Here is a 26,813-nt window from a genome sequence, read left to right as displayed (position 1 = left end):
TCCATTTCTACATGCTCTCTTTCCTATACTATATATATATTTTTTCTTTTAAAATAAATACCTAGAAAACCTTTGATTTTGCTCACAGAATTCCAGCTCCAGTATTGCCTCTTGTCCTGCCAGACCAGGTACTGCAAGTTCAGAGCTGCTTCTGGCACTAAACTTCTCTCTGGTAAATCCCTGAACAGAAATATGCCTGTTTTTGACCTGTATTGGAAAATTAACATCACTGAAAAAAAAATTTGTTACCTCTTTATCTTCTGGTGATGAGAGTTCACTCTTCCTGTCCTTTCCTAGATAAAGCACACTGAATTCTTCAGAGGAAAATCCTGATCCTTTGCTGGAGCTGCCTGAATTTTTTGCTCTGTCTCCCCTTTGCCTCAGGTGATTTTCTTCCTGAAATGAATCTGTGGATTAGAGGGGCTTTCTTTTGCCTTTTTAGGGAGAGCACAAATCAGAGGGGAAAAAACAATAAGCTATAAATTTCATTTAAAGTGGGAATCTCCAGAGAAGAGTTGTAAGAAAGGATCATTTTGAGTCTCTGATTTTACCTAAGGATAGAACTTTTCCCCAACAGAGCAAATGAAGGCATTTTAGTGACCTATTCAAAACTTAAATGAGAATTTTTACATAGGAATTAAGAGGTAAATTTAATTTGAGAAATTGTGATACCAGAGTGACAACTGTGATTGAAACAGATCTGAAAAATTCACGGAGCACAAAGAAATAGGGTAAATATATGATGTAGTACCAAAAATTTGTCCTTAGTAGAGCCACTCCATACTTAATCCCATCCACTTCTAATAATTACTACATACTACACACAGCAAGGAAAAATGCAAAGTAAAGATCAGAGCTATCAATTCATATTCTGAATCCATGATAATGTTCTGTATGCAGAACATCTTTCATGCAAATAATACCAAAACAGTTGACATTATGCATAAATATTTACATTAAAAAATACAAGTTCACCAAGGACAGCCATAATTACCTGTGTGCACCACAGCACATCAGCTAGAATTCCTGAAAAAATTTTCTTTTAAAACCATGAAAGAATCTTGATTTTAAAAGCCTCCAAGTGATGATTTACCCTTGCTGTAAATATTTTTATTTTTGATTCCAGTTCAGAACTTTATAGTTTTCTGGAAATGGATCAACATCTCCCACCCTGTTCTGCTAGAGACTCTTCTCCTGCCCATCCCTCCCTTCATCTCTCTCCACATTTCTGCTGTTCCAACACAAATGAAGACACCCATTACCTGCTTGCTGCATTCTGTGTCAGTAAATGTGCTCAGTTTATCATCATCTTCGAAACCCTCACTTGTATTCTCTGCCTCAGCAATAGGGACACAAACAAATACGTTGGGGTTCCTAACAAAATCTTCAAGACCTGGGCATTTGTCCCTGTTTTTCTCAATCCATTCATTATTGTAATTCTCTTTACAAGTCTTTGGCTCTTCCCTCTTGAACCCCAGTGAGTTCTGTGCAGTCAATTTGATTTTCTTCTTGTGCACTTTCTTTATGTGCCTGAGCTTCCTGCAGCAGGCATCCCACGTCGCGCTCTTGACAAGGTGGAATGCCTTGCGGATCCGAGCGAAGGCGATCCGGAGATTGTTCATCTCTCCATCATCCTCTGTTGTCTGGAGACTGTCAGCACTGAAAGAACTCAGCAGCAGTGCAATGAAAAGGTTGAGAACCTGAAAGCAATTCAAATAATAATAATTAAAAAAAAAATTAAAGTCTGGAGATTAGCATTGGAAAATCTGAATTTTAACTTTGAAGAACACAGACGCTACCAAAGTTCTGTCTCTCCTGAGCAAACCAAAACCAGGTGATAAGGCAGCAACTGATCACATTGTGATTGATGAAATCAACATATCTAGCTGAAATTTCAATGTTCCCATTCCTCTCTTCTCAAAAAAATGTAATTTAAACTACAAGAGAAAACAGAACTGTATGACAAACGCATTATTAGGTGGAAGCAACTTTTCAAAGGTTAAAGCAGTAACATTGACTCATGTCCTGTGAGTTTAGTGATTGTCTCTTGATTCTTCAAATTAGAATTAAATCAGGCCCCTGTGGAGTTACTTCCAAAATTCTGTAAGATCAGATTCAGGCCCAGAAATTTCCTAAAATCTGCCACATTATCACAAAAATCTAAACCAAGAGAGGCTCAAATTTTTCATTTTTAAGTACCTTCATATAAAGGAATTTTTAAACCTCCATTTGTTTTGGAGTTTTTTTTTTTTTTTGTTGTTTGCTTTTAAGGGAATGTGAGAATTTCGTTTTTTCACTAATATTTTGGTTACTAATAGGATCTGTGTATCTTAATTTTTGTCATGGCCGAACTGGGCAGATAACACCCCTGAGCCATCCAAGGACCACAGGCGGTGGAGAATATCAGCTCTCCAGAGATCAATTCATCTCATCTGTCTTACTTATTGACTTTAGGCTGGAATAAATCTCGGTCCCATATACCTCTCTCTGCTTCCTTGGATCATAAGAAAGCCTGGATGAAAAGTGGGGGCTAAACACTTCATTGCTTGACAGTTAACATTAAATTGTGATATAAATCTCACTCACAGCATTTCATCACTGACATCAATCCTTGCACTGTGGAACAGACAGGACATTAAATACATATTTAGGATTCAGCCACAGAGCAGAGATTTCCCACAAAGGTCTGCCTAGAGTTAAATATGTTCAGAACTCCTTTTACAATTAAGAGAAGTTTGGCATATGAATAAAGGACATGAGGAACAAAATTACCAAAAGAAGATATTTATGATTTGGGCATCAAGAAAGGACAGCTTAGAACCAAGGAAGGCAGGCTGTCCCTTGTGTCCCAGCATAGTGGGTTGAGGCTGTGTAGGTTATGTATTGCAAGATCTAGCTCTTGGATATAAATGTATCTTGAGATTCCTAAAAATAATCCTGATTTCTGTGGTAGCACTGTAGATTCTGCCATTTGCTGATAAAGCATTCAGTTCTTGCATGAGGTCTTAATAAAATAAATAAAATTTATTTAGAGAGGGACTTAAGCACTTGGCCTAATTAATTCAAGCAGGTGAGCCATAAGCCTCACTGATTATTTACATCCAAATCCCAAGACAGGGAGGAACTTAGCTGCCTGTGGTGTATTTACTGCAAAGGTGTTTCTTGTCAATTGCCACATGGAAAGATCAAGTGGTGCTGTGAGCAAAGCTCACAAAATGGGAAAATACAGACAGTGGCCCAAAGGTGAAAGGAAAAAGAGGATTTCACAGACTATAACATACATTAGTAACTTTTCCACCAGTTTTTAGGGAAGCTACCTTTTTTTTTTAGAACAACCATTAACTGGACTCCACCACAGACAGGATGAAGAGAAGAACACATTGCGAAACTTACCACTAAATTTCCTATCACCATGACCAGCAAAAAGAAAACAAGACACATTGATGGTGGTTTAGCAACCACCATGCAGTCCCACATGGTCTCAATCCATTCTCCACACAGAATTCGGAAAACGACGAGGAATGAATGGAAAAAGTCCATCATGTGCCAGCGTGGCTTGCCGTCTTTGTTTATTTTACTGCAGTTGTCCGCATAACTCTTCCCAAAAAGTTGCACCCCTACTACAGCAAAAATGAAAATGATGATTCCCAGGACGAGGGTCAGATTACTCAGTGCTCCCAGAGAGTTACAAATTATTTTAATTAGAGTGTTTAAAGTTGGCCAGGACTTTGCCAGTTTGAAGACCCTCAGCTGCATAGCAACATAAAACATAGAGTTAGACATCAGTAGAGATAACTCATCTTTGCACCATGCAAATCCTGCAACAACTAAATTACTGATATTCTGAACTATTCCAGCAATGCAACATTCGTGGTACATTAATACTTTTAAAAAGTATTTATAGATATTTTTTTCTCTTGGCTGGGCAACACTGCAAACATAAACTAATCACCTCGTAAAGGACCAAACTAACTTGAGACCCTGATAAATGCAGGCAGGTGTCCATGCAATTCTCTTGATGTAGATTATGGTGCCTAATTTACATGTAAAACAAAGGACCAAAGGCTCAGGGACTGCTGCTGTAGCACTTTGAAAAGAGTTTATATTTTGATCAATGAATTTAAATCAGTCCCTGGTATATGAAGTGGATACCTTAACATAATTTCACATCTCTCTTTAAACATTGTTTATTTCTGTTTGTACTCTGACACTTTTCTCCTAATTTCCTGTGCTAGTATTTAATTAGTTGTGTCAGTGTTATAACACATCCATTCTGGAATATTTTTTCCTTTGAATATTTCTCAGTGAATTCAAAAGAAATATAGTTTTTAAACTCCGACTCTAACATCACAAGGAGTTTGAGTGTGTTTCCTAAAGCCAAGTTGCGGAAGTAAAAATAATGAGGATTAAAAATCAATAATTTCTTGCCTCCTAACTGCAGAAGTATTCTATATTAAATTCACAAGATAAAGTTTTATACAACTGAGCATGTGTGAAGCATTACCAGTCTGAAGGATCGTAAAACTGACAGGGTTCCTCCTTTTCTCCCTTCTTTCTTGCTTTTGTGTTTGGGGAAACTCAATTCAATTAAACTCAGTGTGACAATGACACTGTCAAAAATATTCCAGGGCTGCTGAAAATAGTAATAGGGATCTAGAGCGACGATTTTTAAGATCATTTCTGCAGTGAAGATTCCTGTAAAAACCTGTGACAAGGAAACAGTAGCATCAGCCTGAAAGTAGCCATGAATTATCTCATCTCTAGGTCACCTTCCCTCAAATAGCATTCATGGGCAGGTTAATAAACCCCATGTTTATGAAGTCCTAATGCACTTTTAATTAAAATGGGAGGAATTTTTTTCTGCCTTCTCAGGAGCACGACAAACTGCATAAAAAATCTGGGAATTGTCTGTATTAGAAACAAAGTTTATTAATGCTGGGTTTGCTAATTTTCAATTTTTACTTTCACTTTTTATGTTTCAAGTGAAAACACATATCAGCCAATTAATTAATTCTATAAAAAGCCACATAGCTGAGAATTTGCTTACCAAGTTTCCTATTTTAAGCATGTATTTAAAAGTAGGTGACATATTATTGTGCTCCAGTGCCATGAACAAAGTGTTCATCACAATGCAAACCGTGATGGTGAGATCAAAAAAAGGATCCTTTATGAAAGCAGCCACTTTTTCCTTGATTCTCAACCAAAATGGGCAACAGTCCCAAATTAGATACTTTAAAGCAAAGTTCTTCAGGCGTGGTGGGCATTTCTGCTGAGCTTCTTCACGTTCTAAACGAAAAAGAAAATCCTTCTATCATTATTTAGCACTGAGCAAGATGGTGAAATAACAACTTCAAGCACTCAAAAGAACAGAGAAGGCAAAGGAAGTCTCTCATCTCTCACAGAGCTTCCTTGCACTTTTTACCATTTATGTGTTTCTTACATCAGCTGATAAACATGAAAATAAAAATTCAGAGAAAATGCCAAATTCTTTTGTGAGCACTTCCTTCAAAAGCCTTTGGAGAGGGTTTTCTTTGTTTCAGACTGGTACTGCAGCCATCTGGCAATGCAGATATTTGTGATGCAGGGCCCTCACCACAGCTTTCCATGCTCTTGCAGGACAACAGAGCAGCTTCAGCTCTTCCCACCTTGTCCTCATAGGGTGTCTGGCACAACAGCTGTGTCACACCCAACAACTTTCTGTCTCCCTTGACCTTCAAGGCAGCTTAAAGAATCAGTGGTAGACATGGGAATTCTGACTCTGGCAAACCCAAATTGCCTGAAATTTGGCCTTTGGCCTTTTCTATGGGAAAGGTCACACCCATCATTTCCAGCTGATGAAAGCTGAACAGATCTCCATTTTCCTCAAGCAGAACTTGGGACAGAAGCTGTTTCATCTTTGTCGTTTTCATCTTTTTAATCAAATCTAAATCTCATAGCTTTTCTTTCTTCTCCATTAATATTAATTAGCCCTTCAAAATACTTTTGACCCAGCTTAAGCCCTGTGCAAATTCATTGACTGACTGGAACTAGCTTTAAGTACAAGCACAGTAGGAATTACTCATCTGGTTTTCAGAGACCTGGAAGCTTTTCAGAAATAGATGAGCTGGGTCTGACTCATATCCTTTTCTTAATTGGCCCTGTCCTTATTTCTTCTCTCTGTTTAATTTTCACTTCTTCTCCCCCAGGCTCAATACCTACATCTGCACCCTACACCACTTATTCCACTTTGACTCAATCCTCACTCCAGGTCTAGCTCTTGTCTTCCTCTAGAACTACAAGTCCTGTTTCACCCCAGCTCACAGCTAAAACTGTGCAACAAAACCCAAATCTTTGATGAATTACACTACAAAGCAAAGCTCAACTGGATGCGTTCAACCATGATTCTCCCAGGAAAAAATATTTTTAAAAATTTAGAAAAGGGACCTTCCTGCCACAGGTACCTCCCTATTCAATCTCATATTTGTGGTCCAAGAATTGGTGGTAGAGTTCCTCAAATAGGCCAAAAGAAAACAAAAGTTCCTCATCCTGAATAACTTGGACTGAGATTTTTCAGCAAGATCTGCAACAAAACTATCAATCATCAAAATGACTGTCACTGATTAACTCCCACCAAAAATTCACTTGGGAAGGTAAATTAAAGGAATAAAATTGTGACACTAAGTATTCAATATCCAAGAATTGTCACAACTAATTTTACTTGCATAATCTTGTTAATTGTTGAATTCTGCGTGCCTGTGAATCTTCTGAATTCTGCCACTGACACAGAAATCAGAGGCTCAGGAGGAGAAAACAGTGTCCCAGTCCTGCAGGTCAGATGATCAGAAATATCTTCCACCCCCTCTCACCCCAACCCTCTTCACTCTCTGTCCTACAAAACAAGCTTTTACAATAGACAAAGAATGCATTCCAGTACACAGAGACTGTGTGACACCTTTTTTTTCTAAAAGAAATCCAAATGAACAAGGAAATTCCTAACTACTCGCCTACAAATCCCTGCTAACCTTTAAGAACTATGTTTTGTTCTTTCATGGCAGCATTACTTTAGGGTTGAAATAAACTTAATGAGGAACCACTTACCCTCCAAGACACTGGTAATTATGCTGACTACACTTGCTGCCCTTTGTCTCTGAAGAGCCTCATTAAAGTACTCCACTGACAGATGAGGAGGTAAATGCATCATGCTGCTCTCATCACGCATAGCTGGCTGCTCAGAGAAGTAAACACGATTAGGGAGATACCACGGGAGTGAAATGAGCCAGGATGTGATGATGGGTAACTGTGAGAGTTAATAGGAACAATGACAGGCAGCCAAATAAATGTACTTTTCTACAAGATGTAATAGATGGTGAGATTGAAGGTCCTACTCTCTTATGGGGCTGCAGTGAATGGATCCTGCAAGCATGTAGCATGGGGCAAGCACAGCCTTGGAAATGAGTGTATGCGGGGAAATGGGCCTAGGAATTAATCAAGAAACTAATGGAATAGGAGAGAGGTGAAGGATAAATAGGGGAAATTTGGGAACTTACAGGCAAAGCTGCTGCATGATGCTAAAGGGGCTATGAACAAAAAAAAAATTAAAAATTCACAGGTATTATTCAAAATTACACCCCTGAGCAGCATTTGGGATGAAAAGGGCGACTTATAATTTCAGCTCTAGGAATCTTTCAAACTACATTAGTGCAAGTAATGAATAACAGAAACATAAGGTTTACCAAAATCTAATTTTCAGGAAGCATCAGACTTATTAAAAACCAGTTTCCACAGACAACTGAAAAATTCCCGTATCGGCATGCTTGAGTTCACATCGCTGTTTGCCATTGAGGTGAAACTCTTAAAACAACAACAACAACAAAACAAACAAACAAACAAAAAACCAACAACCCAACCCTGCCGCTGACCGATAAACCACAATATAAGGCATATATATATAAAATATTATATTTTTCCTCACCAGATCCCCCTTTCCCACGTCTTCCATGACCGGTGGGAGCATGGCTCCTTCAGAGGACACGGGATCTTGGCTGTGCGCCCCGCTGCTCCCCAAACCCAGCCCAGGGGGCTCATCCTTGCTGCTCCGCGCGCAGTTCGGGGTGGCGGGGTGGGAGCTGTGGCCCCGCTGGCCCTGCAGGCTGGGGCGCCGTCCCACCCGCGGCCCCGACAGCGAGCGGCAGCGGGGTTGGGGTCCCCCGGCGCCCGCGGTGTCCTCGTCACCCAGGTCCGCTCCCGAGTCACCCTCCACGGCGGGGCTTTGGAAGTTGAAGACGCTCCCGTGGCTCAGCCGGCGCCTGGAGCTGGGGCCGTACACGAGGCCCACTAGAGACTGGAAGGCCAGGAAAAGCAAAACAGAGAGAGCAGCGAAACATCACGGAGAAAATCTGGGGAAGCTGTAAATTATTGGAGCTTCGTAATGTTTACTGTCAACAACTGCAAGTCCAAAACTCTTATCTGATTCAGATTTTTTGGGAAGTATTATGTTTAGATTCTCAACGGCAGATAATAAAACTTTAGCCCAGGAGAGACTGGAAACCCAAGAAAAACAAAACAGAGAGAGCAGCGAAACATCATGGAGAAAATCTGGGGAAGCTGTAAATTATTGGAGCTTCGTAATGTTTGCTGTCAACCACTGCAAGTCCAAAACTCTTATCTGATTTAGATTTTTTGGGAAGGATTGTGTTTATATTCTCAACGACAGATAATAAAATTTTATGAGCTGTACCAGCCATTTTTGAGATAATACTTACATTTTATACCTACATTTTATACTTACGTTTTAAGTAGGAAATTTTATACTTACATTTTAAGTATAAAATTTTTCACAGAGAATGACAATATGAAAGCTACGTTCTGGTAGTCGTTCACTTTATTTTTATTTCTCTTTGTTATAGAAAATCTATTTAACTATTTTAACTGTGCTTTCATGCTCCATTTATAATACTTCCTTTTCAAATTATTTTTTTCATCTAATTCTTCTTTATCCCAATATTTGCTCATTTTAAGGACTTAGAGTGATCTGTGTTTGTAATGGGGTTTTGTTTATGCTTTCAAGCCATTAATTTTAAATTAAAATTAGAATAGCTGTAAGGATCTCAGATGCAGATAATAGATTACCAACTTTCGTTGACTGTCTGGGAGCTGTGACTTGGGAAGTTCTTCTTCTTCTTCATTTTCTTCTCTCCCCAGTGTCTTATTTCTCTTTTGCCTATTGCTCCTTTCCTTGATTTCTTTGGATGACAGAGAAGAGGCTTCAAAGGAGCTAAGTGACAGGATATCAATCCCTTTAATACCCAGTGACTGAAATTAAAAAAACCAAACATGGATGATATTATCGCTGGGTGCTTGGAGTAAAAGCAGAAAAAAACACTTCTGTGCTCTATATTATTATTTCCTGATAACAATTTTTGTTTCACAAAGCTCGTTAAAAATATTCAAATATGTGATAATGCTAAAAGAAAGAGGAGAGAATTTCCCCAACATATGGAGCACTGAACAATTTGCTATTTGCAGTGTGTTATATGATTACAAATACTGGGCCTGCCAGAGGCAAAATAATCACATTATAGCTCCTACTCCTCCATATGGCAAACTTGCTTACAATAAAAATCCTCAGTTTGAAAATAATGCAGTAGAATATATCCTTTCCCCAAAATAAATGTTCAATCTGTAATAAAAGTCTTTCTTTTCATTGGGGATCCTTGGGACTATATTGACAGTGTGGATGATTTTCCTTCCAATGTTGAATTTAGAGTGATATTTTTAAAACACAGGAATTTCTTGTTCCAGAAGCTTCTGTGCTATTTAAGTTATCAAGAGACTTTTCATTCAACTACAATAGGTTTTGCAGCAGAATTACTGTATGTTTCTTTGCTCAGCAGCCCAAATGAAAAAATAGAATTAAAAATCATTTTAAAAAAGCTAAATTTTCTTTTGGAAGCTGCTGGTTGATGGAATTAAATATTTAAAGTAACATCAACCTTTAATGCATTTTATCCAGAATAACAGTCATTGATTCAGAGGAAACATACACAGCTGAAGGAGGAGTTGTTCTGCAGCTCCAGGAATCACTAATTTCAATAAGTTGTCACTTCCTCCTGTTTCCATGACTGGTTTTTATATACAGCTTTTTTTTTGTGTGACACCTTTTTTTTAAAAGGGAGTTTTTAAAACTCCCTTTTACACAGGAAGTGATGCTTTTTCTTCTGTCTGGGTGGGGCTCTGAGCAACCTGGTCTAGTGGAAGGTGTCCCTGTCCATGGCAGGGGCTTGGAGTGAGATGATCTTTAAGGTCTCTTCCACAGAATTCACAGAACGACCAGGTTGGAAGAGACCTTCAAGACCATCGAGTCCAACCCAGCCCCACCTGGCACCCAGTGCCACATCCAGGCTTTGTTAAACACACCCGGGGATGGGGACTCCACCCCCTCCCCGGGCAGCCATTCCAGAACTTTATCACCCTTTCTGTAAAAAACTTTTTCCTGTTATCCAACCTATATTTCCCTTGGTGCAGCTTGAGACTGTGTCCTCCAAACCTAAACCTGCCCTTCCAACAAAAACCTGACCAAAACTGAACAATGAGACAAACACTTGCAAGTGAGTAATTTACATACCTCTTGCTCCTTCTGTAGTAATTCCATAGCTTCCCGAAATTTCCTTTCCTTTGCCTCGGTTTCAGCAATGGTGGCCTTGTTCTGGTCCTCATATGCCATTGTTACTACAGCCAGAATCAAGTTGACTAGATAAAATGAGCCCAGAAAGATGACCATCATGAAGAAGACTACATACACCTTCCCAGAAGCTCTGAGGGTCTGCAAGCAACACACCCCAGAGATAAACATTATCACAAAAAGCACCAGGTAGGCTTCCAACGTGTCTCTGAAATTCTTCAAAAGCACTGAGCTTCCTAGACACAATGCCTCAGGAAGCTTAAATGGAATGATAAATTTCTTTGCTGTTCTTCCCTGCCTTCCTTCCTCCTCCAATACCCTCCCATTGTAAATCGCATGAAGACGATGAAGGAAGCATTTTTACATTTTTGAAGGACAGTACAGAATCCTTTTAGGACTTTTTTCCAAGAGTAGGGTGAAAGAGTTGGGAAGCACTTCGACATCCCTTTTCCAGGAGTCACAGGCAGAAGGAAGGCCTGTGAGCCTACCAGGGCCATGCCCTGGAAGAGCACACCACAGGCTCTCGACATTCTCCCCAAGTTGGGGTGACAAGAAAGGAATGATGGGAGCAGTTATGCAGATTAACTTATTCCATATAAGGTGATGTTATGAGCCCTGCTTTCTGATTGGTTAGTCTTGGGTTCTATATAAGGTATGGTTTCTGTTTCTCTTTGTTCCTTGGTTCCCTGCCCTCTATATATAAAGTTCATGCATGCCTGTTCTCACGGTTTTCTGGAGTAGCTCCCTACAGTGTACAGTTAATGTTTTTGTTGTGCATTTATTGCTGGCACCCCTTTTATTTTCCTTTATTAAACTTGGATTTTTGAGCACTCCTGTTGTACTTGTCCCTATTTTAGTTACTGCCACACTCCTACCTGATCCTGTCCTGGGGTTGCACCCACCATCAGCAATGAGGGTTCATCCAGCAACACCCTCACAGATGAATCATTGACTGTACATCCCATTGAGACAACCAAGGAGGCATTTTTAAATTTTTGAAGGACAGTACAGAACTCTTTTAGGACTTTTTTCCAAGAGCAGGGTGAAAGAGCTGGCAAGCACTTCAGCATCCATTTTCCAGGAGTCACAGGCAGAAGGGAAGGTGTGGGCTCAATGACCTGCAGCTGTTGCTTTTATTTAAGGTTTCTTGTCCTCTCTACACATTTTCTGCTTCAACCAATGAATATCAGTTCTAAGCCATGCACAAAACTGGTACCTGTTGGTACAGACGCTCCCAGTAGTCCTGGGTCATCAGGCGGAATAAGGAGAGAAAAGCCCAGCCAAATGTATCAAAACTGGTGAAACCATAATCAGGATTTGGCCCAATTTTACAGCATTTATAGCCAGGAGGACAGTCCCTGGAATTAATAACAAAAAGTGGAGTTCTTGTAAATGCACAGATTTCAAGGAAAACCTCAGCTTTATGTAAGAGTTCTGATTATGTTTCAGCTCTGCAGTTCATTAGAGTGCAAAACACTTCTCTACTCCAGGTAGTATTGGCTGGAAGGAGGGATGGAAAAATCATCACCCACAATCCAGAAACAAGGGAAGAAGACAGGCTGGAGTAGACCACCAACCCAGGACAGCCCCCTCATCACCAATCCTCATCCCCTGCCCCTCACTGCAAAGCAACCACTCTCCCTCCTTGCCCAAACCTGCCCTCCAAAATTCTTTTCTTGTTTTTCCAGTTTAATGCTCATGAGCCTCACAGAGAGGAGTGTCTGTCCTGTGCTATATCCCAGATCTTTCACATTTTCAGTTCTCTCACACATCCATGGGAAAAAGGAAGACAACACTTCAGGAAAGTCTAAAAGACTAATTAGATCTGAATGCAAGTTCATACTTCATTCCCTACAAGAATTAAATTATCTGACTGCTATACTTTATTTTCTGTGTTCCTGTTTCTGCATTCAAGGAAAGCTTGGAATTTCTGCTTTTGTCTCACATGACTGAGAAAATATAGGAGCACTGAGGCAGAGAAAACTTCCAAGGAAGAAATAATTTCAAGTCACTCACCCACCACCAGAACCACACAGCAAAATATCCGAAGAACCATTTTTCCTAGCAAAGTCAGCTATTAAAAAAAAAAGGGAAAAATTTAAACCCAGAGCACTTTCTAGCCTGAATCCTCTATCATTTAATATTAGTAGTGATGAGTAACCAGTGACCTGTAAGAGTGAGAGCACAGGTTTCCCATGCTCACATTAACTGCACCAGATTGCAGGATGCCCTGGCCTCATTTATAAACATGAATATGTGTATGCATGAATTTCAGACTGAAGGTACTCCTTTAATGTAGAATTTTTACGGTTATTATCACTTTGGCTACGTCTGTATAAAGAAAATGAAGAATTGGAAGACATAGGCTCAAATGCAGTCACAGAATCCAGGAGTGGTTCAGGTTGGAAGGGACTGTAAAACTCATCTCATTCCAATCCCTGCCATGGGCAGGGACACCTTCCACTGTCCCAGGCTGCTCCAAGCCCTGTCCAACCTGGTCTGGGACACTTCAGGGATCCAGGGGCAGCCACAGCTTCTCTGGGCACCCTGTGCCAGGACCTCACCACTCTCTCAATAAAGAATTTCTCCCAAACATCTAATAGAAATGTTAAACCCGTCCAATATTTGCTAAAATATTTGCCAATATTTTGCTAAAATATTTTCCAGTATTTTTAAATGTTGGCACAAACTGGCAGAGTTCTGGCCTGCAGCAATTACCCCTCTCCAAGAACGTGTGCAAACATTGCTAGGAGTAGAATAGACCAGTTCTGTTGCCAATGAGCAATAAAAAAGTTCTGAGGGGGGAAGAAAGAGTTGTGTGAATATCCACCACTGCAGAGCCAAAAGGCAGCTCTCTAGCTTAGCAGAGAAATGTAGATTTATCCATTAGGATGCTGGAGCTGTGCCCTTTTTGAACTCTTCCTCTCTTTCTCTTAGCATTAGTTACTCTGTTATCAGCAGAATGAAAGTAAAAGCTTTAGCTAATAGCCAATTATCTCCATTAAGGTGTGGATTTATTATCCCAGATGTAAAGGAGGTCTCACATGTCCCTGGTGATTCTCAAGCCTCTCCTATGCACATCAGATAAGTCAGCTTGATTCAGAAACACCAGGAACCTTTGATATCAGCTCTGCCATATCATGCAAATACCCCATAAAGGAATTAATCCCTATTTGGGCTACTTTCCACTGGAATTTTGCTCAGCTCCACTCCTGCAAACTGAAAAAAAAAGTTTTTTAAAAAAGATTCAGTGATTGAATCACAATAACATTTAGTCCTCCGTGTAGGAGATGGGAACTTCCTACAAAACCAGGAAGAAGGCAGTCCATAAAAATATATAAAAATAGTTTTATAGAAAATTTGGCTTATAGGACTGTACATCCTAAATCCTGTAAGAAAGGCATCTACCAAGCATTAAACCTGTCTGGGCTCTCTTGCTCCTTTTGGCATAGGGTTTGAACAACACAAAGGTTGTGAAGCAACACAGATTTTATATTTCTCGAGCTGTTTTCACCATATCATTGTGTTTATACAGCTTCAATGTTCTGCATATACTAAAAAATAGATATTTTTGCTTCTTGTTCTTCAGCACAGAAAATCAGCATTTTCAGCCCAACTTTGTCTCATCCATGGTCTCTGCTGTGGTGTTCTAGTCACTGATTGATTCCTGCTCAAGTTTGCTCTCAATTATGATTTTTACAGCATTCTGTACATGTAAATTACTTGGTTTTTATGTGTGGTCTTTTGGTAGGAACAAGGAGAAAAAAAAGGTTTTCCTCAAAAATCTTTTCTACACTTTTTTCTCCTGGATTGTGAAGTTATTGAAAAAATCCTGTCTGAACAAATCTCCCACAGAGAGTGTGGACAAACAGCAATTCTGGGTGACTTTTCAGGTATTTCCAGAGTTCTCCTGGGAAAATTTTTTTCTTCCTGTACATTTGCTGCTGTGTCTGAACTCTCTGGGAGAGATTTTCTTCAGTGATGAAGCTTTCTTCATATTTCTGGCACAGGCATTGATTATTTTCAGTCTGTTTTTTTCACATATATTGAGTTTTCTCCTTTAACACAAGGCTTTGCTTTGCTATTCTGAATTGCATCTTACAGGTGTTCCTCTGGGAATGCTTTGATGCATTTTCAGATCTCTGCTCCATGGTTCCACCACCAGCCTCAGCCAAGGTGTGAACATGAAACATATGTATTGTAGATATCTTATATAAGACATAAAATAAGATATATTTGATGTCAAGAAGGAAGTAATTTCACTTTTCAACAAATTCTTCTGTTTTAGAGCTGAGGAGCAATTCTCACTGAGCAGGAAAATGAAGATGCATGGGCTCTTCAGCCTGTAGTAAAAGTTGAACTTTGGGGAATTACAACAGAGAACAAGCTAATGCATGTTTCAGTTATTGTCATATCATTCAGGGAAACAGATCTGGATGTTACTGGAAAATTTGGGAGTGCTTTTTCTTATAATGAAGGGAAGAAATGCATTCCTGGTTGCCTGCAAGCTGCTCTGGAAATCAGAAGGCCATTATCAGGTAGTTACTCATCAAAACATCAATCCAAACATCCTAATTCACAGCAGTGATTATACATGTGTGCATTGGAGTCTATAGCATCATCTAAAGAAGAATTAGGGAGAAAAAATTACCTGAATCATTCATAAACTCTTCATAACTGTTCCATGTTTTATTACAAAACTCTGTAGTGTTCCTTATACACTTTTGCCTGAGATTGCCCTTAAAAAGCTGGAGGCCTATGAGGGCAAAAACACTCAGGCAGAAAACAGTCAGGATCATCACATCAGCAAGCTTCTTAACAGACTGGATAAGGGCCCCTACAATGATCTTGAGCCCTAAAAAAACAATATAAAAAGGAAAAACAGGATGAAAAAAGGAGATTCAGATATCATACTTGATCAGATTTAAAACAATATATAAAAGCCAAAGTATAAGAATTACAGGATAATATATGGCAAATATATTTGCTATACAAGTATGTTTAGGGTGAGAGTGACTAATATGAGAGAAATATTTTTTCCTCCTTTCTTTGACCCTACAATTTCAAGATGTTCCTCCAATCCCTGAAAAATATTCATGCAAAGATAGCGAACCAGAGATCATCAGTTTTCTTTATCCATGAAAAGTAATGTGCCTAATTCAAATTACACTTCCAACACTGGTAATTTCTGAAGATTATATCCAATCTGAACTTCTCCTGACAGGGACTGATGATGTGAAATAATTAATAGTAAAGAGTCGTCAGTATGCAAAATTATTTCTGTGGAACCACAACACACACATTCTGTAAAACTGACATTATAAACTCTTAACAGTATCCGTAAAAACATAATGAAAACAAACTATATTTGATATTCTTTCTAACACCTGGTTTATTCTGGGTGGGACAGATTAACTGAGACACTTTTTGTGTGCACAAATTCAGCTGTGTCTGCAACTTATGAAAGAAACAGGAAAAAAAACACAGGCAAAAGCCAAAATTTTGAATGAAGCAAAGAATGAGTTGTAAATAGGAGAAAGTACTCAGCAAGTAAGATTTCTTACCTGGGACTATTGAAATGGTTTTTAAGGCCCTGAGAACCCTGAAAGTCCGGAGGACTGACACATTCCACCGTACATTGACTATTCCCACGTACCTGTGAAGAGATGTGAAATACCAAGTGCTCAAACAGAGTTAACAGGGCAGTTATTTACAGTGGTCATTCCTGGATGTCAATCTTTCCAAGCATGTTTTAAGCATTAAAAAGCTACATATGAAGGATTTGTCTATTTATCAAATTGAAATGCATTTCTTCATTATTCATTTCCCTCTGAGGTGGCTCCTGGCTTGTGCACAGCTGCTTTTGTGTGAGCATCTTTAGACATCATTCATTTAAAATACAAAGGTACCACTCAATATTATGAATTTACAAATGCTGGCTGGGCTGTTTTGATCTGTAGCTGCATTTAACCAGGATATAGAAGCTTGCTAATTACCAGAAAATCAGGTTTTAACTATGATTTTTGGAGATGGAGCCATAATTTAATCCACTATCCTGGTGTCTATACCCATCACCCTAACTGCAAAATTATATTTTCATTCATGGAGTCAGCAAGTCTGTATTTTTACCCAGCTCTTGCATTTCACCAATCTCAACACATCCCTTCACAGATACCCAACACTGGGAATATCTTGCTCTGCACAGCTCTGTTCCCTTCTTGAAAGACTAAAACATTATTGTAAACAGGGAGTGCTAAACGAGGGGAAAAGTCAATGTTTTAGACAGTTTCAGGTGCAATTAGGAGCCCATGGGCTGGTTTTTAAATCACATACAGCTTTTTGCACCACAGCAATGAGAATTTCTAGCACAGAGGGAGGAGGCAGGTAATCCATATTTTATTTGTTCCCACTTACGCCATGACAATAACGGAGAAATCCAACCAGTTCCAGGGATCCCGGAGGAAAGTGAATTCATTTAGACAGAATCCTCTTGCCAATATTTTTATCAATGATTCAAAAGTGTAAATGCCAGTGAAAGTATATCTAAGGAGGGGAGAAAAGAGCCAAATGGAAAGAGCAGTGTTAGAACTCAACAGAAGAGGCACAGTCAGACTATTTAATGTTTGGGCCAGCAAAGTGAGACAATGCTGGAGAGAACAAACAGATTTCTGATGGATTTCAGTGTATTCCATCAGTATCTGGGTCACATGGAGCTGGAAACAGTAGCTGACTGCAACCTGGACATGACTATTGATGTGCAACCCATAACACACTTTTTGGTATTCAACAATTTTTTCCAAATTCTTCCTGTGAAACTCCGTAATTTCAGAAACACCAGACTCACAGTTACTGGGTAAAATAAAGATCCAAATTTCTATCTTCCTCCACTTTCAAGTGGCCAAGTGAACGTGTGATGTGTTGTGTTTTTTCCTTTGGGCACACAGCAACCATTTCTGTGTAGAATATTAAAAACACTTAGAGGAATACAAGAGTAGAGGGTTTTCAATTTAAGATGGCAATTATTCTTATTAATGGAAAATTATCAGTAAAAGCTCTTCTGGACTTAACTGAGTGCACTTATAATTTCAAGGAGGCACTGATATCCCTACAGAATTCAAAAGGCTTTCATTTGGTAGTCAGCAAATGCACTAAGAAATTATATGGATGCAATGCTTCCCTTTTTATTTGGAAAGAAGTATTCTGAAATTATTCTTGAAATGCATTTGAATGGTAGCTGATGTCAACAGCAGATACAACTCTGATCCAACCTTTAACTCTCTCATAGGTGGAGTGGCACCTCTGCATCTTCTGGTGTTTTAATACCAGGCAGAGTTTTGTTCCCGCTTGCAGGACAGTTTGCCATTCCAAGCTGTTTCAGTGTCATTTAATATGATATAGTAACAAAAATACTTTTAAACATGTTTTTAATACTAAGTATTTAGGAATCTTCTCCTTCATGTTAGGTGTTAGAATCATCAGTATTTATATTCTAGTATTTTTGCCAAAGTGAAAAAGTGACAGCTGAAATAGTCTCTAAAAAAGCCCCAAAACCAACAAATCCATGGCATTATACATTTCAAGACTGACTGCAAAACATGGATTTATTGTGATTTAACATTGCAGGTGTTGGCAGCGCCAAAGATAAAAGCTTTCCATTCTACCAGCACTCTGCAGGCCAAGTGCTTCTGAAAGAACATTTTATTAGAGCAAAATTCAGGATTTCAATATAATTAGCCAGAATTATGAAAGACAGCAACTCTTATGAGCTCAATCAGTATCAGTAACAACAGGAAATACATCTTGATAGAGAGAAAATAATTACTGAGTAACTTCAGAAAGTGGGAAAAATGGAGCAGCAGAACAGACATGAAGCCAGTTCAACAGTTGGACTTAACCAGCACTTATTCTCTCCTATAACACCAAAATTATTGTATATATTAGGCTTAAAGACAAAGCTACTTCCTCAAAAAAAATCTAAATTTAAAAAACCCCTTAAGATGAGCAACTTTCCCTTTAAATTTCCCACAAATTATCTCAAATGAAAGTGTCAAGTGTCAATAACTCGGTACAGCTACATAAATAAAAAGCATACATACCCACAGATATACTTACTCAACATATGTGCTCCATGAAGGTGATGAAGACTTATGTGACTCAGAGCGAGCCATGAATACACAATTAGTTATGATGGTGCACATGATAAACCAGGTGAACCATGTAAGTCATGGGAGTGAAGGCAAAGGATATGACATGGATTCAGAAATGTGACTAAACATTGCATCAGCCACTGGCTTTTTGTTTAAAGCACTTGTAAGAACAGCATGCACAGGTGTTCAGTGATTTTGAGCCATGCTAGATGGCAAAGCACTATTGCTGTTATTCAGGGATTTCTGTATTGATTACAGATCTGCTGCTCTAAGCGTTTCCAGCCTGGAAAAAGGACCCTCAACTACTTTAGGATTGGGTGGAAGGATGTAATTTTAGTTTCATTTGTTGGCATACAAGTTAAACACTTGCCCAAATCACACAGGTGGAGCCCAAACCTACCTCTGACCTGGCAGAGCTCTTCTCTTCCAAAGGACAGCATGAAATCTGACAGTGTGATTGCAGGAGTCTCAAACAGCTCTAGATCACAGAATCACAGGATATGCTGAGTTTGAGTGGACCCATCAGGATCATCAAGGCCAAGTCCTGGCCCTTTTCAGGGCATCCCAAGAGTCCCATCATGTGCTTGAGAGCATTGCTTCAGGCTGGTGCTGTGACCACTCTCTTGGGGAGCCTGTTCAGTGCCCAGCCACCCCTGGGTGAAGAACCTTTTCCTGATATCCAACCTAAACCTCCTCTGGCTTGGCTCCAGCTGTTTCCTCAAGTCCTGCCACAGGTCACCAAAGCAATAACATCAGGGTCTGCTCCTCCACTGCCCCTCACAAGGAAGTTGAAGACCACAGTGAGTCTCCCCTCAGTTTTCTCCAGCTGAATATACCAAGTGTCCTCAGCCACTGCCTTCCCCTCCAGACCATTCACCATCTTCACTGCCCTCCTTTGGGTGCTCTCTCATAGATTAATGGGGTTTTATATTGTGATGCCCATGTTTAGCCAACTGCAGGGGCTGCCCAGGTGCTGCCTGGGACCTGCTGGCCCAGAGAACAGGAGCTTGGGCAGCGACCTCATATGTGGACACCAAAGCTCAAGGACGTGATTGTGACAGTGTTCACAGGGGTCTTAGGATGAGGGAAGAGATGAGGATCTGACTCCATGTTTCAGAAGGTTTGATTTATTCTGTTATGATATATATTATATTAAAACTATACTAAAAGAGTAGAAGAAAGGATTTAATCAGAAGGTTAGCTAAGACTGGGAAAAAAAGAATGAATAACAAAGGCTTGTGTTTCAGACAGAGAGTCTGAGCCAGCTGACTGCGATTGGCCATTAATTAGAAACAACCACATGAGACCAATCACAGATCCACCTGTTGCATTCCACAGCAGCAGATAATCATTGTTAACATTTTGTTTCTGAGGCCTCTCAGCTTCTCAGGAGAAAAAATCCTAAGGAAAGGGGTTTTCGGAAAATATCATGGCTACACATGACCTGGGGCTGGATCTCATGCCTTGTTGTACCACACATGTGGGCAATCCATATGGAAAGACATCCGTCTTTGCCATTATCCATCCTCACCAAGAAACAAATCCTGGCTTTAGCTCTAGGCATGGTCCAGCTGTTAGAAGGTGCTGAGCCACTCACGGAAATGCCAATGGCAGCCAAATTCCGCCCAGATAAAGCCCCAGATGAGAGGCACTGCTGTTCCAGGGATGTCTCCATGCTGCTGTGATGACAACTCGAGCCATTGGGGTTACCTCACACCACAGATGGCTGGAAATCTGAAATCCACACAGGGACATCACAGACTCCACTCTGGGTCTGGTTCAGTCTGAGGCCACAGCTCAGGTGTCCTTCCCCATGCCAAACTGGAGCAATACACTCGTGATTCTCACCCCCTAAATTTGATATATGAGATGGGATGTATATTACCTTTGTATTCCCAAGGCATTCCCTGCAACAGCATTTGGGAAATATTTACTTTCATATACCACATGTGCACTTTTTGAATCTTATTTCCCAGAGAAACTAAGTTTATATGGGTTTTGTTTCCTGTGTGTGCTTGCCTAACTCAACCTTTTCTCTCAAAACTGGCCAATGGTTGATCAGCTTTGGCACATGAGTTGAATTTAATTCCCACATTTGGGTAAGCAGAAGATGAAAAAGAGGAGAGAGATCTTATCAGTCTTCTCACTGGAAAAGGCTTCAGAGTAAGATACTTGTTTATGACCCATCAAGAAATCAATATCAGAGCTGAAAACACAAATCTGTAGAAAATCTTGCTTAATAAGCCAAATACTCACAAAACTTATTTCTGTGTATAACAAAAGTACCAAAATCACCTAATAATAGCTAATAATAATCACCTAATATTATCTAAGGTGATTCATAATTAGAATCTACCTGTAGTGAGGAAAAGACCAGATTAACTCAATGCTGTAAAATACAAAACCACAGGATTATGTAGGGTTTTATAATCAAAAAGAGTGAATAAAGCCAATAAAAGGATATGAATGTACTAAAATTTTAATTGCTCTTCTTCGTATTGGGTGGAAGGGACTGAAGATCCACAGGGCACGTGTAGCAGTAAATCTGTAGATTATTTTCTGCTTGTTTAGCACTATGAAAACCTTTTAAAAATAAAGAAACAAGAATTTGTCAGGAAGTTGAACACAAAACTTATATTTGTGCTATATCCTGTTGTGTCAGTCATGAGCAAGAGCTTGAATTTCACTTTATCCTGAATTTCACTTTAACTGGAAAGGCTGAATACATTTGCTATCCTTTCATTAGAAACTTCAGCTCTCAGGCTGCAAATTATTCCTTAGCATAAATTTCTTTTTTCAGCCTTGTGATTTGCAAAGAGCTGTGCACAAAACTAATCTTGCTAATGATTATTCTCTTAAAATAGAACAAAACCCTCATTGAGTCAAGATATACAAGAGGTGCAATGAAGAACTGCAGCCTTTTTCATTATTTTCAGTGACAGTGATCCTTTAGCTCCTGGACTGTAGAAATTAGTTCAGTGTTTAACATCCTCTCAAGCAAACAGCGTAATTCCCAATCGATTAGTTTCCATTTCTCTGTTTGTTATTGAAAATCATATTCTTCAGTATGTCACAACTGGAATATGGAGCTTGAGTCAGGAGGTCATAAGAATTCATCAGCAATTGTTTTAAAATAATCTTTATGCTTAAGTATCATTTATTGTATGTGTAAGTGGAACAAAAGTATTGAGATGGAGTGAAATACATTGTTCAAAACTATGGAACTTATGAAAATTTACAAAATCATGTACAAAAGTATGCACAAAATTACTAGAACTCCTAATTATTATAATTTCTTTCCAAACCCCCTTTTTTTCCTTCATCCAGTTTATTTTTTCTGCTTCTATTCTGATTCAAAACTTAATTGATTTCATATTACTTCATTCAAAAAATTTAAAGTTCAGCTTTTTTTAAAAAAGATTACAGCACATCACTCAGCTGTGCCAACTGCATGCGTTGTTTAACCTAGGATGGGATGAGAATTTGTATAAAGCGATGTAGGCAGAACTCCTTGACAGATTTTCCACAGAAACTTTTGGCAACGCAATAAATTAAATTTAATTAATTAAAAATAAAATCCAAGGGTCTTGGTTGGCTCTAACCTTATGATCTTTGTAGTACGGGTCGACATCCTCCAGTGGTTCCCCAATGAGCTCTGGAGGAGGATTTCCATAGAGAGCTGGCAACTTCTGGAAAGCTTTGAGGTCAAGCTGAGGACGATCCTTCTCCTCAGGTTTCTGCTCTGTGGTACTTTTTGGACATTTCTTTTTGGCAGCAATTCTCTTTTTGATGGCTGCCAAGGATTCCTGAGTGAACCTGCGGAAGTTGTTGGTACCAGGCCCCAAGAATTCAGCCATTTTTCATGCTCCTCTTCCTGTCACTAATTCTGTCCAAATAGGTAGAAACAGGTAAAAAGGAAGTCAAAGAACTCCAAAACAGGCAAGTTATGGAAATTAAACAACTATTTGCCCATGCATAGTAAAGAAAATCAACTTTCTAAGCCACCAGGTTCTACAAAGGAAAAGAAGAAAATATATGATAAATACCTTTTTCAGTGAGATGTCTGCTCAGTATTTTTTTTAATTATTTGCACAGATAGGATGTGAGCAAAGCTCTATAAACTTGAGAGTATATTTGGAGGACCTCATATAAGATACACATAATCCTAAATGCTCTTCAGCTGCTCAGGACAAAAAAAACAAAACCCTACTCTGGTTCAGCCCAATATTTTGAAATGGGACAGTAAAACCCATCCAACTGCAACATCAAATGTGTGGAAGTTGTCAGCAACAGGAGGATCAAGTATTAAATTAACTAGTGCAGATGGGAATACTCAGATGGAAGTCCATCCTGGTGGAGCCAACACAGGAACGAGCAGCATCCAAGGGGATTTAATTTGAGACCCACAGAGCACGGAGCACAGAAATGCTTGATCTGACAAAGTTTATATTTTATGCCTTCCTCTCAGAACAAAAATATTGAGAATAGGCTAGAGAAAAACACTTTGCATTTTTGATTAGGAAATCTGGCCAGGTTTTGGATAGAATCCATCCACTAAACACAACCTGAGTGCATGCTCTGCAAGGAGATTTCTCCAAAATATTTTCTTTGATTATGACCTCTGGGAGGATATTGTTAATTCAGTGAAGGGTCAGGGAGCTCCTGAGCCAGTGCAGCCCCACCTGCCCCCTGTGCAATGATCCCACCTGGCTGAGGGCTCTCCCTGTGCTGAGCAGGCACAGAAGATCACCTTAGAGGCACACAGCCAGGATTTTTCATTCAGAAGCTGCCACCAGCCTTTCAAGTGTGCTTCAAATTTCACTCCACAACAGCAGTGGCAGCTTGATCTTGAAATTTAAGTCCTCCTACCAGACAACCTGTTCTTCCACCTGTCCTTTCCAGACATACATGGAACACCCCAGGAGAGCACAGCCTGAACCAAGAGGCTTTGTTTTACTTTGTAAATAATTTTTCTGTATTTGCTGACTGCCCGTACCTTCCCCTGTCAGGCAATGTCTTTTAATTTCTCCCCAGATACAGCATGATTTCAGCTGACCTCACATTGCTGAGCTGTAGGAGACCATTGCTGTGAGAACAACAGCTGGAGGCCAGTGCCAAACTAACTGCAGTGAAATTGCTCCATCTTTGCAGTCTGCCTGCCTCTCCCATTAAAGCAGCACATGAAATTATGAATACGAGAAGTAACCCTTGCTCCCAGCACAAATTAACATCATTTCTGGAAGAGAAATAGGACAGTCAGGCAGGAGTACTCATTATTCCATACTTTTCAATATCAGGTTAATAGTCTGGAAGCTGTGTGTACTATTAAAGCAAAACCAAAAACTACAACACCCACTCACAAGATTTCAAGCTTCATCTGGACAAAGTGGTGTTTGTTTTGTTGATGCTCACAGTAATTCAGACGCTGTGGTATCAGTAATGGGAGCTGTGAATGATGCATGAAAAGACGCAATTTCTGTGCAATGCACAGAGGGAATACAGTAATTACTTTACTAGGCTTCATGCCAAATTTTCCAAACATACCCATCCCTCCACTTCCATAAAAGTTTACCTGATCTCAAAAGTTCGCCACTAAAATTCTGTGTTTGTTGCAGATTTCATTGCGGTTTTATGTCTTCCCTTCCAAGAAACCATCTTGTAACCTTCCAGAAAATAAACTTTGATTATTTTCCCTCAAGACTATTCCAGGGCAGAGGAGATTCTAGGAAAAGAGGGTTGCTGGCTAAAGCCAAGGATGGGGAATTGGAAGGAAGCAGGAGGGCACACAGAGCTGGAGAGCAGGCAGGGAGATCTTTCCTGGTGGTTTTGTAAATTGCTTCAAACAATTATGGAAAAATTAATTTTTCAAACATTAGGGGAAAGAAATCAAGCCTTGAGCTTGTTGTCTCACATGTCAGCAGCAGAATTTCCATGAGAACAGCTGCAAGCCATGCAGGAAAAGGCTAAAACTGCACTTTTCATCCATGGGCAACTCTGAGCAAATCAGCCTACTGCTGAATAAAATATAACAATTGTTAGAAATTGAGTAACTGGGGACAAAATGTCCCTGATTCATCCGAGCATCTTTAAAATATCCTGAAAATCATTTCTGTTACTCATAATCTCAGGGAGGGTGGCACATAAAAGATAGTTGAGATGTATTCAGTTTTTATGTGAGCAGGTATCAATGGAGCAAATTGACCTAAAGTAGAAAAAAATGTAAATTCAAAACCATTTTTCCCCTTCATGTCACAGAATAAACAAAGTACCATTTTGGCCTTTTCTCAAGACTCGAAATACCTTACAAAATGTGATAATTTTCAAGAGATATTTAATATCTCTTGAAAATTAATATTTTTCCTATTCTTGGAATTCCTGAAGACCAAACACCAATAATGAAATCACCATGACCAAAGAATAATTATTTAAATTAAAAACCACAAGGAAACAAACAAACAAAAAATCTTTTATGATTTTTTTCTATCAGCTGTCAAATATACTTTCTATGAATTATTGCTCAAATACCAAAATGTGTAGCTGGATATATTTCCAAAGTAAGTAAGGATGTCTTCTTTCAAATTTGTTTTCCTCTTTAGGAATACTCTTTGTGAATAGACTGGGAAAGAAGGTTATTGTCAAAAATTTTGTCTCTCCTTGAATTGTGATAACGATCACTCCAATTCAATCCCAGTTAATAAATAAACTTGTTCTCAATTATTTGCTTTTATGGCTTTGTCATCTGTTATAAAAAGAGGTGAAAAATGTTGACTGTTGCTGTGTTCAGCATGAGTAAAATAATTAGTATGATCAGAATGGCCAGGATTACCTATTTCTTTTCATTTGTTTGGTTTTTTAACTTGGCAGATTGTTACTATGCTTCACTTGGGCTGTGTTGCATCTTTCTATGCCTGAATTTCCAGAGAAGTCAAATTTTTCTAGAACTAAATAAATAAAAAAGTAAGTAATAGCAGATCAAAGTTTCTGTAGAACTGTTCTACTGTTTCCCCAAAAACATTTCTATGTTTTTAGGCAGATGATTTAATCAAACCAAACTGCTATTTTCTTAATGGCTCTTAAGATATTTAACATATTAAAATAATACTTGCATCTTAACACGTGTAACTTTTTAATCAGAGAATAATTTGGGTTGAAAGGGAACTTAGGAGGTTCCTCAAAATGGGTAAATCACGAGGTCAGGGCTTTATCCAGACAAATCTCCAGGAACAGAGTTGACACAACCTCTTTGAGTGACCTACCTGTTCCAATACTTGACTCTCTCAACCCATTTGGATCCCCCTTGTTTCAATTTATGCCTCTTCCCACTATACAAAACTGTCATGATAAAAAAGAAAGAAAATATTGCATTCATAGAATAGTTGGATGGTTTGGGTTGGAAGGGATCCTTAAGATCATCCAGGTCCAGTCCCCTGCCATGGGCTGGGACATGTTCCACTATCCCAGGTTGCTCCAAGCCCTGTCCAGCCTGGCCTTGGGCACTCCCAGGGATGGAGCAGCCACAGCTTCCCTGGGCACCTGTGCCAGGGCCTCACCACCCTCACAGGAAAGAATTTCCCCCTAGTATCCAGTTTAGATCTCTGTCAGTTTAAATCCGTTGTCCTGTCACTCCATTCTCTTGTCTCCATTCCCTCTCCAGCTCTCCTGGAGCCCCTTTAGGCACCAGAAGGAGCTCTAAGGTCTCCCTGGAGCCTTCTGTTCTCCAGGCTGAACAGCCTCAGCTCTCTCAGTCTGTCTTTTATTTGAAAGGTAAAAGGCAGCCCCCAAAATGCCTCTCTATAAGGAGAGCACACATTGCCCCTTCTTCAGCCCATTTAGTTGCTCCTCCATTGCGGCCTACAAGGAACTTCTCCCAAGTCTGATTTCCACCATCCTGTGCAGCTCCACTGAGATTGCCAAGGGAGGCAGACCCTACACACTCCTTGAAATCAGCAAAATTGTGAATTCAGAGCCGCTAATGATGAGTAAACACAGAGATTAACACAGACACA

General features: G+C 39.5%; 1 protein-coding gene across 1 annotated transcript in view; it reads right to left on the bottom strand.

Moving 5' to 3' along the window:
- LOC131091380 (sodium channel protein type 5 subunit alpha-like) overlaps positions 1–22,664 on the bottom strand; it is a 33,823-nt gene extending 11,159 nt beyond the window's left edge. Inside the window, exons 1-17 of the mRNA XM_058037461.1 lie at positions 22,410–22,664; positions 21,272–21,390; positions 18,773–18,877; positions 17,075–17,203; positions 16,225–16,316; positions 15,312–15,515; positions 12,677–12,734; positions 11,877–12,018; positions 10,604–10,801; positions 9,109–9,291; positions 7,952–8,320; positions 7,078–7,207; positions 5,048–5,286; positions 4,505–4,705; positions 3,394–3,750; positions 1,263–1,700; positions 250–396 (exon numbers count right to left, since the gene is read on the bottom strand). Of these exons, the coding sequence (XP_057893444.1) occupies positions 250–396; positions 1,263–1,700; positions 3,394–3,750; positions 4,505–4,705; positions 5,048–5,286; positions 7,078–7,207; positions 7,952–8,320; positions 9,109–9,291; positions 10,604–10,801; positions 11,877–12,018; positions 12,677–12,734; positions 15,312–15,515; positions 16,225–16,316; positions 17,075–17,203; positions 18,773–18,877; positions 21,272–21,390; positions 22,410–22,664 (3,366 nt within the window). The remainder of the gene's footprint in view (positions 1–249; positions 397–1,262; positions 1,701–3,393; positions 3,751–4,504; positions 4,706–5,047; positions 5,287–7,077; positions 7,208–7,951; positions 8,321–9,108; positions 9,292–10,603; positions 10,802–11,876; positions 12,019–12,676; positions 12,735–15,311; positions 15,516–16,224; positions 16,317–17,074; positions 17,204–18,772; positions 18,878–21,271; positions 21,391–22,409) is intronic.
- Positions 22,665–26,813: the final 4,149 nt, after the last annotated feature.

This window comes from Melospiza georgiana, chromosome 1 (assembly GCF_028018845.1).
Source record: "Melospiza georgiana isolate bMelGeo1 chromosome 1, bMelGeo1.pri, whole genome shotgun sequence".
Taxonomy (NCBI): Eukaryota; Metazoa; Chordata; class Aves; order Passeriformes; family Passerellidae; genus Melospiza; species Melospiza georgiana.
Note: the sequence above shows the minus strand (reverse complement) of the source record. Positions and strands in the feature narration are given on the sequence as shown.